Source organism: Vanellus vanellus, assembly GCF_965231255.1.
Source record: "Vanellus vanellus genome assembly, chromosome: 1".
Classification (NCBI taxonomy): domain Eukaryota; kingdom Metazoa; phylum Chordata; class Aves; order Charadriiformes; family Charadriidae; genus Vanellus; species Vanellus vanellus.
The window spans coordinates 149,888,549-149,902,958 of record NC_138905.1 but is presented as its reverse complement, the minus strand read 5'-3'; the positions used below and the strand labels follow the sequence as shown (position 1 = coordinate 149,902,958).

The 14,410-nt window shown below is 50.3% G+C and overlaps 1 protein-coding gene across 1 annotated transcript in view; it reads left to right on the top strand.

Annotated features, from left to right (window-relative positions):
- Positions 1 to 12,679: 12,679 nt before the first annotated feature.
- LONRF2 (LON peptidase N-terminal domain and ring finger 2) overlaps positions 12,680 to 14,410 on the top strand; it is a gene marked incomplete at its 5' end in the record, with an annotated part of 33,462 nt that continues 31,731 nt past the window's right edge. Inside the window, one exon of the mRNA XM_082482281.1 lies at positions 12,680 to 13,481. Coding sequence (XP_082338407.1) covers positions 12,680 to 13,481 — 802 coding nt within the window. The remainder of the gene's footprint in view (positions 13,482 to 14,410) is intronic.

The window sequence follows — 14,410 nt, the reverse complement described above, 5'->3', positions numbered from 1 at the left end:
CTTTGCCCCCCTTAGTGTGCAAGCAAGGCCCCTTTTAGAATTCCTTGCACTCAAAATCCTTTCCTTGAGGTACAAATGAAGTGTTGTGGTTTGGGACAAACTGGCCACTGAGCGACTGATAGATGCTCCCCCCTACTACTCTTCAAAGAGAGAGGCAGGGGAGAGAGAGGGACACTAATGAGTTTAGAAGGAACTAAACTACTTTAATGAAATATTAATAATAAAATAAAAAGAAAAGAAAGTAATGAAACATATACAAAACTGTATCAAGCTCCCAGGATGACAATCACGTCACCGGCTGGCACTGGGGAAGTCCCAGACTGGACTCAGTGACGGATGGGAACTGGATTCAGGATCAGTATCAAAGGCAGACCAACAGAGTCCTCCTCAGATGTCGGCCATCGAAGAGAGAGAGTGACCCTTTGATCCCTCAGCTTTTATACTGAGCATGAGGCAGATGGGATGGAATACCCTGTGGGTCAGTTTTGGGTCACCTGTCCTGTCCACTCCTCCCCATAGGTGGGACCCCTCTACGCTTTTCTGCTTCCAACCCTCCAACGGGGCAAATACCAAAGTTAGCTGCCTCGGGTGTTAGAGCAGTAAGTGTCAGCAGGAGCCTCTCTGCATCCCATTCCTTGGCATAAGTTATAAACAATCAGGTCTTATCACTCTGCGAGCAAACAGTGACTGCACAATATGCTGCCAATTCCAGTAGTTAGAAGAGGCCCAGCTAAGCAGTAAAGGGACTGAACAAACTTGGTCCTGTTTTACCTCACACCAGGACACGAAGCGATGCTTGTTTGGCTGTACTCTTGACCTCCTTACCTTGTTTTCCACCAGCACCTTGGTACCCGGGCAATGTGATCTCCCGCTCACACGGTGTTTTCCAAGTAGCATACCCTGGGTGTGACGCACTGAGCAAAACACAAACAGCAATTTCACTTGTCAGGAAGTTCCTCTGGCCTGACAGCTCATGCTGTTGACTCACTGGCAGGTTTTTAACCTAGAGCACCGCTGCTCTGGACCCAGTTTTACCGGAGGACAGTACTTCTGGCACACCTGATCGGCACTGCGTGTGTGTTGTGCCTTTCAGAGATATACAGTAAGTGTTCGATGGCTGCTATGCATTGCCTTCATTGCAGCTTGACACCCACATAGCAACTGGGGCGTTCAGTGTGTGGTAGGAACGCAAACCACTCTGTTAATAATCCTTTTACAGCTGCAGAAGCCTTAAGGTATTTGTGTGAAGGTAATAAAATGTGCATGGAGAAATGGGTAATGTTTAGCTTCAGTCGTTATTGCTTATTTGGTCTATCATGGATTTTTTTTTTTTTTTGCTTGTTTTATGGATTGGGAGGGGAGGCAGGGTCAGACTCTGAAAACAAAGAGAGTATTTTTTGTTAATGAAGAAAAATTATGTTTGAGTTCTAAATTAAATCAGAATACCCTTAAGCTGCCCTGCTTTTACGCAGATCTTCTGGCAGAGAGTCAAGCGTTGTCACCACTCGGGTGCCTAGTATTTGTTATTTAGGCATGTACTCAGGGATTTCTGGTGAAGACAGAGCAATATTAATGCCGCTGTGCAAGCCCCAAGTGAAACTTCGCCCAAACATGGGCAAACAAGAGAGACTTTCCAACCAGAATGAGTGCAGAGAAGCTAGGAAAAAGTTGCGTTAGGGATCTGTCTCCTCGACTGGTTCACAGGTTGTACAAAGACGCTGTAATCATCTCTTCTGCCTTTCTACATCACACAGCCATTAAAAAATACTCCTGAATTGACTCTATTTTGACCACAGGTACATGTTTAGGAAAGGGGAGGAGGAAGGAATATGACCCAAATTTACAATGGTCCATTAATGGAGAAGTCATCACAGCGTTTAGTAAAATGTCTTAGTTTTAATTACCTTCACAGGTAATTCCGTTATCATCACAGTTAAATATTTATTATTTATTTCTACTATAAACTTTCTTCAAGCTTCATCTGTTCAAACTTGGGAGGCTGCAGTTCGCTACAGCCAGGACATTGGATGTGATGTCCGTTCTGGCACAGATGCTGGCAAAAGATCCTGCACCTTACCATAACAATCATTAGAGGTGGCAAGAACTGGGACTGACTTCTAGCAGTGGGGTTTCTGCCTTTCCTAATATTCTCACGTACGTCACCACTCCTGTAACCCTCCGTGGAATAAGGCTCTGTTCCCGGCACGCAATGCAAAAGCACTGTCAGCTTTTCCACTTCTTTGACCTTGTATGCCAGTCCCGTGCTATGCGGGCTCAAGAGAAATGGAAAGGGATAAAGGTAAAAAAAAATGCATTGTTTTGTTTCTCAATCCCATTCTAGAAATTTGCTTTAAGAAACAAATCAGGCTGACCCAAGCCTGGAATAAAAGAGAGAGGCGTTAAGAGCTCTTTTATTCCCTCATAGTGTAAATCTAAACCCCTGGCACAGCATCCAGAAGATATTTAATTTTGCAGCTGTGTAGCAGCAGTCTGTATCTTTCTGTAAATCGCCTGCATCTATTCACACTTAACGGCGCTGTTGGTTGTTCTCTTTGACCTGACAAACCAGAGAAGCAAGGATTGGGTTTCCAGGCACCGTGAGTCTTTTTCTTAGCGACCAGTTTGAATTTCAGTCGGAGGTGGGCCAGTTGACTGCCTAGCGAGATATGGCACACCTTGGAACTAATTAGTCTCGAATGTGGTTGTAAGTCATCAGTGACGCCTGCCTGCATTACCCTACCATTGACTCCACAGTACGTGAAATCTGCTGAGTCTATTGAAGGGCTGGGCTCGCTGCCCCACCTAGAAAAATAAGTTGAAAGACACCATCTAAATAATCTTTATAGAGGATCGGCGCCAAGCAGTCGGGGGAGAAGGGACTGCTAGAAGAGACGAGAGTGGTGTGGAGTCTGCTGATTATGAGTTAAATAAAACCAGAAAATAGATGTATGATGTATGCAGGGAGATTAAAGGTAGATGATGTATCATGCACAAACTATTGCTTGAGAGTAGGCGGGAAGCGGACTTATTCATGGGGTAACATGTAAACTAATGGCCAGCTTTAGCGGTCAGCTGTGGCTATTCCGTATCAGGACTTTATAGGGATGGCCATTGAAAATACATCTCCCTATAGCTCATAAAAGTAAGTACCATGTGTTTCTGTGACTGAGAAACTACAACATTTTTACTCGTGATTGCACGAGTAGAAGAATGAGCTTTATACATGAGCTTCACACACATTTGAAAGCCATATCTGGCTCTGCACAACTCTGCCAGCTGTTCAGAGTAAATTTTGCTGGAAACAGTTCTAAATATCGTGACGGAAGAGATTCTGAACGTGTTTTCACTCATTCTAATCCCTGCTGCATTCATTAAAAAATAATTTGAATCAAAATGCCTACAAACTCCCTACCCCTATTTTTGTACTCTTTCAATTTCTGAAAGGTTTGCCTGTGTACTAGCTAACACACTGCGATTGGAATGAATCACAGAAGTGTTTTTCCCTTCTCCTCTTGCTTCTTTCCAAATCATTTTTTTCAGTAATTAATGCATGAATCCAGTGGAGGTAGGTTAAAAAAAAAAAAAAATCGAACAAAGCAAGCATTTTACCTTTTCTTCCTCTTCTTCCATCCTTCCGTCTTTCTGGTCCTGCAGCTGAATTCAGCATTTTTTGCTCAAAATCCTCTCCACTCAGAATCTCCCTCATTTCTTCAAAACAAAAAGACGTTTGAGAAGACCTCCCATCCGTTTGAAAGAGCCCGTTCTGGTTCATCCCCCCGTGGCCCTGCTGCCGTGGAAGCTTAAAACTGCTCGCTGTCTTCAGCCTCTCCTCCCCCAGTGACTGCAGCCTCTCACCTCCTGCCTTCTCTTACCCTGTACCTCGTTCTTCCCCTCAGCTTCTCACCAGCCTACGTGGAAAATGTCACTTCTGGCAGCTGTCACACAACAGAGCGCTGCCCTTCCTGCCTCCCTCCTCACCTCCAAATGCTGTCAGTGTGCTACCCAGAGCCAATGACTTTTATTTTCCTCTAATTCTACTTTAGGTCCCCTCCAATCTGTTTTTGTCCCCTTCACAGCTTGTTTTGCTGTTACGTCCTGTCATCCCTGGAAGTTTTGTGACCGTTGCCTCCTGATTCCACTTTCTTTCAGGTCCTAATCCCTTGAGTCCTGGGGCAGAAGGATGCTGTCCCTCAGAGCTGTTCTTGGCTTTCCTCTCCAGCGCCCCTCTGGGCGATGTCAGTCCCAAGCATAGCTTCAGCTATTGTCTTCTTTCTCCCTGCAGCTAAAATAAGTCACGATGCGTCCTCCTTGATGGGTACCTAGCCATGGCCAAAAGGCTAGATCATTTCACACTTGATCACAACCATCTGTATCGCCGTACTTCTTGTTACTCAGACCTGTAATCTTTGTTTCCTATGGTTTGGCCCTCATGTTCAGGTTTTGTGTAAATATTTCTATTTGTGCCTACACTGTGTTTTCCAGATGAGATCTCATGTCTGTTCACACTCCTCTATTATTTTCCCAGTCTCAGTCATGCTGTTGCCATATGACTGAAACAGCTGCTCTCTGGCTCTGGTCTCTTTTCTGGTGGTGCCGATTCACTAATCAGTTTTTCAAGACTCCTGCTCGTTACTTTCTTATTGCTGCTTCAGGTCCTCTTACTGCCTCACCTATTCTGCGTAAGCAGAAACCTCCCTCAGTCTCCTTCTTGGCTTTGGTCAGCTCTGCTTGCCCGGCTTTTTGGTTTCTGAGGTAATGGACACTTCCTTGGTGAAGGCCATTTCTCTGGTGGGAAGGTAGCTGCAGTGCTGCTGCCCTCCCCAGTCCCCAGTGACGGAAGCAGGTCGGCGTGCTTGGGTCCTGATGGCTGAGCGTGGGGAGATGTGTGCAACCACACCACCTGTCTGGGTGACACCATCATCCCTGCAGACCCCCGCCACATAACCTCACTCTTCATCTTGTCTTGGCATCCTCCACCTCTTCCCCCTCCAGGAGAGTCCTGGCACATGGATTTTCATTCCTGGGGCAGCAAACATCCAGTTTGCCTTCTCGGCTGAGATGTTTGGAGCCTGCTTCCTCTCCAAGTCCCCCAGTGACCATCCAGTGATCTTTCCTGAGCGCACGTTTCCATGGCATGGCTTGCTGAGCAGAAAAACTGAAGGCTCTGACTCAGAAATAGAGGTGCCCTGATTTGGACAAGCTGATGAAATTCATCCCTTTGGCCACACCCTGCAGAACAGGACGGCTGACCTTTCCGCTGAAGCAGCCTGATCTGCTATGGCGACCCAAACCCAGCATTTAATCAAAATATGAAAAACCACTACACTCTCCTTCCAATACTTGCCTCTGCCAAAAAAAAACCCAAACGGACAAACACTCATTGTTTAGGAGGTGGAAACTTGCCTTGTCCTGTCTGCTCTTGACTGGCAAAGAACAGCAGACTTATTATTATTTTGCTATGTTCTCTCCAAATTTTATCTTCCAACCTGCCTATGTGTTTTGTAGGCTGCAAGACATTTAGGACCAGGCTTGTGATTGGGAGGTTTCTAATGCTTGAGCCGGCGATAGCCATGAGGTTCAAGGTGATGGGTGTTCTGTAAGGAGCCTACACTGAACACCTCACCAGGAATCACTTTATAATTGGAACTGGATCGCTGCAGTGTGGACTCCCAAGTATTCCTTGAGCGGGAAGATGAAGACAACGATCAGTAGTTTCCAGGCAGAACAAGGCATTGCACTGCTCTCCACCTGTAGGAACGTCATCTCTTTTCCGACTTAACACTGTCAGCTCTTCATAATGTTTTTTCCATCTGACCCACATTTAATTTTGTAAGCATAGTCTGGGAGTTTCATGAAAATGTGTCATAGGCTGACTCACAGTAAAGAAGCGCTCAAAACAGGACCAGAAAGCTTCTCGCAGGCAAAACGCTGTCTCTTGCGTGTCTAATTGATGTTATTCATTTTTCTTATGCTGGATTGCGACCGACCAAGAATTTTAAAGTGGGGAAAGAAATTCATGCTTGAGGTCCAGCTTTGCCTTTGGTGAATCCCAGGCAGCAGTCCCAAAATGAAAGCCCCCACGCCGCTATTAATGAGGGAGGTACACCAACCATGGGAAGCCGTGACCACAGATAGGATGCTCAAGCACAACACCGGGATGTCCTTCGCCAGGCTCCGAGAAAATCTGTTCCGGAGCACAGTCTCAGAGAAGACTTGCTGGTGTGCAGTGTCACCCCAACGTTGTAAAACTATAGGGGAACCCCTTCTGAAATGGGGCCAAGTGCTACATTTCAGTGGGTCCTTTTTCCACTAACAAGATGTCTCTTAACAAAAAAATGCCATGTGAAGAGAGAGATGTAAGATTATGTGTACACAAAAGTCAAGCATCACAAGAGCGACATAAAACTTCTGAGAAGATAATGGTGTCCTAGTAGGGCCGGGAAAGAGTGTACCTTGAGAAATGCTGGTCCCCATCCGTATTTCAAGGCAGCCCATCTCCCTGAAAAAGCTTTGTGCAGCGCTGCAGAAATGGGAGAGGTCCCTGGATGCCAATAGGTGTCTCCTGTACCCACAGAGATGCCACCTGCTGTGCCCACCATTCAGCTGGATGACCACCCAGGTGGGTGGCTGGCACCAGAAGGGATTTGGGACGCTACGGGCTGCAGTGTGCTATCCTGCTTTTTAAAATGAGCTTGACGCCAGATGCCAGAAGAGTCCCTTGCCGTGGAGTGTGTCATCTCACTGAGCTTCAGGACGCTCTGGCGCAACATAAGCTGGAGTGACAGCACTTTCCACCCATGTGAGGCAAATGCTTGGGCCGTTAGCTTTCAGCCCGATCCAGGTGCTCCAGTCCAGAGGAGTGTGAGTGGGGCTTTGCTAAACCACGGTTCAAACAGGGATTGCAACACAGGTGTAACCACCCATTTTCACCAACGATTTTCACCTCCTGCCTGATGGGCAAAATGACCTCGGCTACCCAGAGGTGGATGGAGATCAGCGCCCAAGAAGAGGACATCCCGCTCCAACCCAGTGCCTGCCAAAAGCCCTGATGGTGCCAGCAACCAAGAAAAACAGAGGTCTTGCTATTTCTTCAGGCATGCTAACCAGCACGATGGAAAATATTTGTGATGTTCTGAAAATCCAAGCTGATGCTTGCTGAATGAGACTGAAAAATTCCCCGACTCTGTACTAGGAAATAGCAAAGCAACTGATGTGGAAAGAGACCTCCCTCAGAGGAGCTAACCACGTCCACAGCTGCGTGTGCTGGGACGGCAGCCGCTCCCCAGCTCACCGGGCGCTGCTGCTGGCGTCACCCTCCGATTAGGAAATAGGTGCTGTCACAAAAATTCGCAACTGGCCCGTGCAGACCAAGGAGAGAGGCCGAGATGCAACGTAGAGAATGACAAGAGTCAATATTTATTCATGCGCATGAGGTGTCCCAGCCAAACTGGGGCACCCTGAACGTGGTTTCACACAGGGTTCTTATATCCTTCAAACATTCAGGTACCACACGATTTGACTAATCGCTGACACCCACGCTACTGAGTACTAATCATAGTAAAACTTTGCAAAGCAGCTGTATTTTTGCAGCGTTCTTGCTGCTTGTCTATTGGTGCAGATGTCCCTGGAGTCCATCTTGCTGGAGTTACTTATCTAGGAGGCCAGACCATGCTAGGAGGGTTTCAAAGATGTGGAGGATGCTGGTGGTATCTTGGTTGTCCCGGGGTACGTTTTATCCTTCATGGTCAGCTCTAAGCTTCTAAGAAGCAAAGTCCTTATTTCCAGGGATGGGCTGTCTTTTAGTTTTACTTAAGCGTGAACGATACCAAAGTCTCCAGTAAAATGCTGCTACCTCATTACATTACAGCATATAATGTGAAGCAATATATATATTAACAAAGTTAATACACTTTCATACTCTAAAGACTGATTGCTATAATAGTTAGGGAAGGGGATTTTCTTACAGTGCTTATCTTGGAGTGAGGAGTTGCTTGCTCCGCACGGCAGATATTGGAAGGGAATCCAGTAGTACGCTTTAATTGGCTCCTTTTGCATCGTAGGATGTGTTAATGATTTGTTGGACAATTATTGAGCTGTTTAATCTTCCAATCAGCCTGTGCAGGATGTAGTTAAGAATATCTTTTGTACACGATACATGTGTGTCATGCTGAAAGGACAAGATCCGTCTCCCCGGCTGGGGTGTTGCAAGGAGGCATGAGAACCTCCAGAAACAGTTCCTGTGATTCACAGCAGCTGGATTAACATATTAAACATCTTCTAGGGAAAAAATAATCATGATGTTTACATCAATAGATTTTATCCAGCACATTTTTCATCACTGGCATTACCCTGCAACTTTCTTATAAAAGTGATAGTTCTGAAAAAAGGCGTTCTTAAAAAAAAATAAAAATAAAAATTTGTATTTTTGTTATTTGGGCTGGGGCAAATTCATTAAGCTGACAAAGACTTCAGTGGTAATAATCCTACAGTGACCTTTCCTTTTGAAAGCTGGGAAGCCTGTAATAAATGAGGCAGTGATTAAGGAAGGAGAAAAGCAGTTGAGAAAATGTGCACGTATTTGTCAACTATTGCAATGGTGTAGCCCTGAATTTTATAGAAAAGCACATGAGGAAATGTATAATTCCGCTACTGCAGCAAGGTGTGACTAATACAAATTAAAAGGTACGGGGGACCGCACGGTGACCGGTGAGAACATCATTGTTTGGATGCTCGTTAGCTGAGTAGCTGCTTTCCTGTGCACTGGAAAAGGCATGCATCCTGTAGAGAAAATAGTATGTGATTAATTAAAATTGCATCAGGTTAATGCATGAAGGAGACAAGTTAAACGAGCATACACAGCCTTAATTATGCTGTATCCTAATTTTTGTGTCTTTGACTTTACAACGTCAGTAACATTTTAGTCTGGTACGCGTGTGTCTGTCTGTGCACTGATTATATCCTATCATTCTTTTCTCATTAACTTATTCCGAAACAATAAAAGACAGGTTTCCTCCACAAGATCATCAAGACAAACCAGAGTTTAACACTTCAAACTACCTTGGAACAGCAGCATGTTGGAGGAATTAAAATGCCCTCCAAATAGGTAAATGTTGCCATTTCAAAGCTGCTTCATCTCTTCCTTCCCCCTTCAAGTAAAGTCCTACCCTGGGGAAATCCCTGGGAGAGCTGGGCCTCGGGAAGAAGTTGAAAATCAGGCTACAAACTGAAAGGATACCTAGCGCCGACTTTGAGGTGTGTAACGGTGACTCAGTGGAGTCAGTACCTCTAATTGTCCCCTCGCAAAGCGGATGGACTTCTGCACCTGCATGACAGAGCAGGATGAGCCCGCTCCTGAGTGGAAGCACACTATTAACAGCGAAAACAATACTGCTAACGGGGAGCACTTCTAACAACCTGCCACATAGTGGCTAATTTTGAGTGACAGGGTATTTTTTTTTCTTTAAGATGATGAAACCAGCAGAAGTTTTTCATCTCCTGCAGTAAGCAACATTTTAATCCTAGGCAGTAGCTACAACTTTTCTTCTAATAAAAATTATAAATCAACTTTGGCATTTCAGTCGGCTTTCAGATGCTTTATGAAAAATCCATTCTGCTTTGTGGCTTGTAGTTCATCCAAGAAGAAGCCATAAACCAGACGACCACGTCATGGGGCACCTGTTCTACTGGAACTTCTTGGCAGGAGTCTCCTATGTCACGTTCGCTGACCTTGGATGAATAATCTGGGCACGCTACCAATAATTTCAGTGAGAAGCATGAGCTTCTTAAGTATAGAATTATTAATTTCACGTTATTAATAATTTTACTTTAGTTTCTTTTGCTCTGTTTCTTGCTGTTTCTTAGGATATCATTCTTTCCCACAAAGTATTAACACTCGGACTCGAGGAATTCTTATCGGTGTTGCAAAAGGGAATTCCATCAAAGCGGCTTTGTTGCTCCGATCGGGAAACAGCAGATGCAAGTGCAGGGTAACGCCGTGGCCAGACATACAAATGAAGTGTGTTGCGGAGCAAGAAGGCCTGCGAAAGAACATAGCACCCAAAATAGGCATTGAGGAGAAGATGCAGTGATGTAGGGGTGCTCAGACAGTGGTGGCAAGCAATTCTGTGCACAGGAGGAAGGAAAAAGATGGCATGCTGAGTCAGTTTGAACAGCAGCGAGGTAATTTTGTTCCCTCGCAAATAAATGTTTTGGAGAAAAAAATAGAGGCTGCGTGCCGAGAGGCTATTGATTGCGCGGCTAAATAAAGTAGTAGCCTCACCTCGCGGTCAGTTCTGCTAGAAGCACCTGCTGAGCATTGATGAGGAAAGGACCGCAGCCATCCCAGCACGCCGGCACGGCACGGCACGGCACCAGCACTGCAGCAAATGGAGGGGCTGAGTGGGCCGTGTTCAATACCGCCGCCTGAGCCGGTGCCCACTGAGCTGCTCGGCAGAAGGGATGACTGGAGGTGAAGGGCCGTCACGCAGCAACTTCAAGACACGTGTGGAGAAGCAGTGTGGCAGGATGGACTCGCCTGCTCCCTCCTTCCGCAGGAAAGTGAGGAGGGCTGCTGGAGACTTCCCAGCCAAAGAGCCTATTGCCCGGGGGAGCGGGACAGGAGCAATCGGCAAAAGCACTGCCGTTCCTTGTCAGGGCCCCGGGAACCAGAGGATAACACTGGGGGGTGGCTCAAGTGGCAAGTCCACATTCTCATCATCCATCCAAGATGCCATGGCTAGTCCTTCGTACAGGAGAGCAGAAGGAGCTGCACTGCTTTTGTCCTGTGTGCTCTGAATCATGTTCCCAGCTGACTTTGATAAAATAGCAATGGGATTCAATCCCATTGTAATTCCAAGCAAAAACATCAAGAAAGGGAATGATGAAATAGTGATGGGATGCCGAGGCCAACTTCTGGACAGAAACTGTGAGCCAAGAGGGTGGTGCAAGTGTCGGACCAGTGAGCATCGCTCAAAGAACCACTATTAGAAACATTAGTAGCGCAAAACGGGTAAGTCGTGGAATGACTTAACACACACACACTGTTTTGCAAAGCAACTATACTTCTACAGCCATCATCCACCTCCTGCTTTATTGATCGAGACGTCCCTGGAGTTGGTCCCACCACAGTTACTTATCTCTGATGCCAGATAAGGGGAGGGCTCGACAGAGGCGTTGGAGCGGCTGTGATGCTGGCCTTACCTCGGGGCAACCCCGGGGGTTGCCTTTATCCTTCCTGGACGACTTTGAGATTCTGAGAAACAAAGGTCCTTACCTTCAGGGTGGGGTCTGTCCTGCTCCTCCTTGCCATGAGCTGGGGTCCTTTGCTCATGCTTACTTCACCATGAATATTGCATGACTATGCAGTATATGATGCAAACTCTGCATGTCTTAAGCAAGTTAATACAATTTCATACGACTAAGAAAGCTGATACAGTTTCATACTATAAAGACTAATTGGTATAATAGTTAAGGAATGAGGTTTTCCTAACAGGGGCTAAGAGGCCGTCATTGGGGGGCTTCAGGAGAGAGGCAAAAAGCAGAATACCCTCCACAATCCAAAATAGGGGTGGGACACGGGTACCTCCTCATTGGACCGACCGTCTCTCCGCTCCTCCGAACGGTTTGTTTACAGCCGTGTCTAAAATAAACGTTGCTGCTTTTTTTCTTTTTCTTTTTTTTTTTTTCTTTTTGCTCCTGTTATTCCTGCGGAGCAAGTCGGATTCCTTTCTGACTCACGCATGATTAACTAACTTCCAGCTGCATTATCTTTATTGTTGCTGCCGCTGCGCACGCCAGCGCCCAGCAGGACGCGCGGACCCCAAGCTGAGCTGGCAGCGCTGCCGCTTACAGAAAACGATTTTATTTTATTTTTTTTTTTCTCTGAGGGTTGTGGGCTTTGGGGACTTTTTTTTTAAATTTATTATTATTATTATTATTATTTATTTTAATTTAAGACAGAACACGTGCTCGCTTTCTCAAGCACCGATAACCAGAACCAACCCAACCATAACCGATACGCGGAGACCGGGCGGCGCCGAGGGGTCCCGGCGGCGGTAGCGGCGCCGCGGCCGCGCCCCAGCGGCGGGAGGGGCGGGGGGGGGGGGGGCTAGTCCCGGCGAGGAAGCGGTTAATGCCGGGCACCAGGAAACGGGAAGGAAGAGGCTGACCCAGCAGGAGCCGCACAGCGGAAACCTCCACCACCCCCCTCCGCCCCGCCCCAGGCACAGAGCCGCCGCCGCCGCCGCCGGGCGCACGTGCGGGCGGGGCGGCGCGGCCAGCGGGCGGGCACGTGCGGCACCGGCACCTGGCGGCGGGCGGACCCGGGAGGGAGGGAAGAGGAAAGGGAGCGCTGCCTCCGCGCCGCCGCCGCCCCGGGGAAGGGCGGTCGGAGGCGGCTTACACAACCGGCCGCCCCTTGCATAAGCCGGGAGCCGGGCCCGCGGGGGCGGTGCGAGCCGCCCCCCCCCCCCTTCTCCCACCCCTTCCCCGCCGCCGTTCCCCCCCCCCCATCCACCGCCGCCCGGGAGCCGCCCCCCTGCTGCAGCGATGTGACCCGCCCCCTCCCTCCTGCCCTCCCCCCCTTCCGTCGCCGTCCCCTCCCAGGAAGGAGCCGGAGTCGGCAGCGCCGCGGGCCCGGCATGGAGTAGGGCGGCCCGGGGGCCGGCGGCGCCGCGCGGGCATGGAGCTGGGCCCGGGGCCCTGCGCGCTGCCCCCCGCCGCCGGGACCGGGACCGCCTCCGCCGCCGCGGCGGCGGCGGCGGCGGCGGCGGCGGCGGGGGGGGGACCCTGCGCCGAGATGCTGCAGGTGGCGGAGGAGGCCTTCCGCGGCGGCAACTTCGAGCTGGCGGCCGAGATCTACGGCTCGGAGCTGGCGGGGCTGCCGCAGCCCGAGCGGGGCCTGTGCCTCCGCCGCGCCGACGCGCTGGCGAGGGCCGGCCGCATGGCCGAGGCGCTGGACGCCTACGGCGCGGCGGGGCGGCTGGGGCGGCTGCGGCCCGAGGAGCTGCGGGAGCTGGCGGAGAGCTTCGCCCTCAGCATCCGCGACAAAGAGCTGCGCCTGCCGCCCTGGGGGGGCAGCGGCGGGCCCGGCGGCGGGGCGGAGGGCGAGGGTCTGGGCGACCCGGCGTGCTGCCGCCCGCCCGAGCTCTTCGCCTGCCCGCTGTGCCGGCGGCTGCTGTGCGAGCCGGTGACCCTGCACTGCGGGCACACCCACTGCCGCCGCTGCGCCGAGCCCGGCGACTGCGGCCGCTGCCACCGATCGCGACGACCCGCCGAGACGACCCCGGCCGCCGCTGCTGCCTCGCCGCCATCGCCCGCCGCCGCCGCCCGCCCGCGGGTCAACGTGGTGCTGGGCAACCTGCTGCACAAGTGGTTCGGCGCCGAGAGCCGGGCCCGGCGGCTCCGCGCCGAGGGGGACGCGCTGCGGGAGCGGCAGGAGCTGCCGGCCGCCCTGGAGAAGTACAACCAGGCCCTGGAGATGGGTGAGCAGCGGTGGGGCGGGGGGGGAGCGGGAGGGAGCGGAGGAGGAGGAGGAGGGAGACCACCGCCCCCTCCCCCCATCCCCCGGCAGCAGCCGGACGGGGGGGGGAAAGGGGGGGGATTAGTGGTGAATGGGTGGGAGAGGGCACCCCGGGGGGAAGTTTTGAGAATTAAACCTCCCAGCGGGTCTTAAACCCCCCGCTCCCTCCCCAAGTGAATGGCTATTTTTGTCCCGCTGTTATTTTCGTCCTTGCTCGGAAGGTGCCCGGCGTTTCGCTGCCTGCGGGCGATGACTCATTATGCAGTATTTCTAGAAAACCCGCTTTCCTATTTTTGTGGGGGAAACCGGCTTGTAGTAGAGGAGGCGCAGCGGCGGTCGCGCTGAGCCCTCCTCCGTGGGAGACGTGGGCCTGCGTGGGTCGGATTCATTCAGCTGCCTGCAGTTCAGCCTTTGGAAACGCTCAATGAGATGCCAATAGGCGTAAAAAGAGCAGAAAATTTCCTTTAATAGCGTGCGAGATCTTGAGGAGAAACCTGCATTTTGCCTTGTGGACATAGTCCGCCCGTGTTTCGAGCGCAACCTCTTTATAGGCATGGGGTATCTCTGTCTGTAAAGTATTCTCTGAAGAGCCTGGGTTTAAATAAAAATGGCACGGGCCGCCTTCCTCCTCCGCCAAACCCGTGGCAGCCTTAGTTCATCAAAACTGGGTTGTACTCGGTCTCTGCGCCCGGTAGTAGGTGGATGCTGCTGGCTCGGTTGTAGCCTTGTAGTAATGCGTGTGTGTGTGTGTGCCCGCCTGCTCCCCGCTGGTGTGCTGTGCGGGTGGTACGGCATCTACGACGCCTGGAGTATCTGCAACGCCTTGGAGAGGGGCATGGAGCTGGGAAGAGCCGGGATCTCGGCCAAATCCACCTGGGACCTGCCACTCCT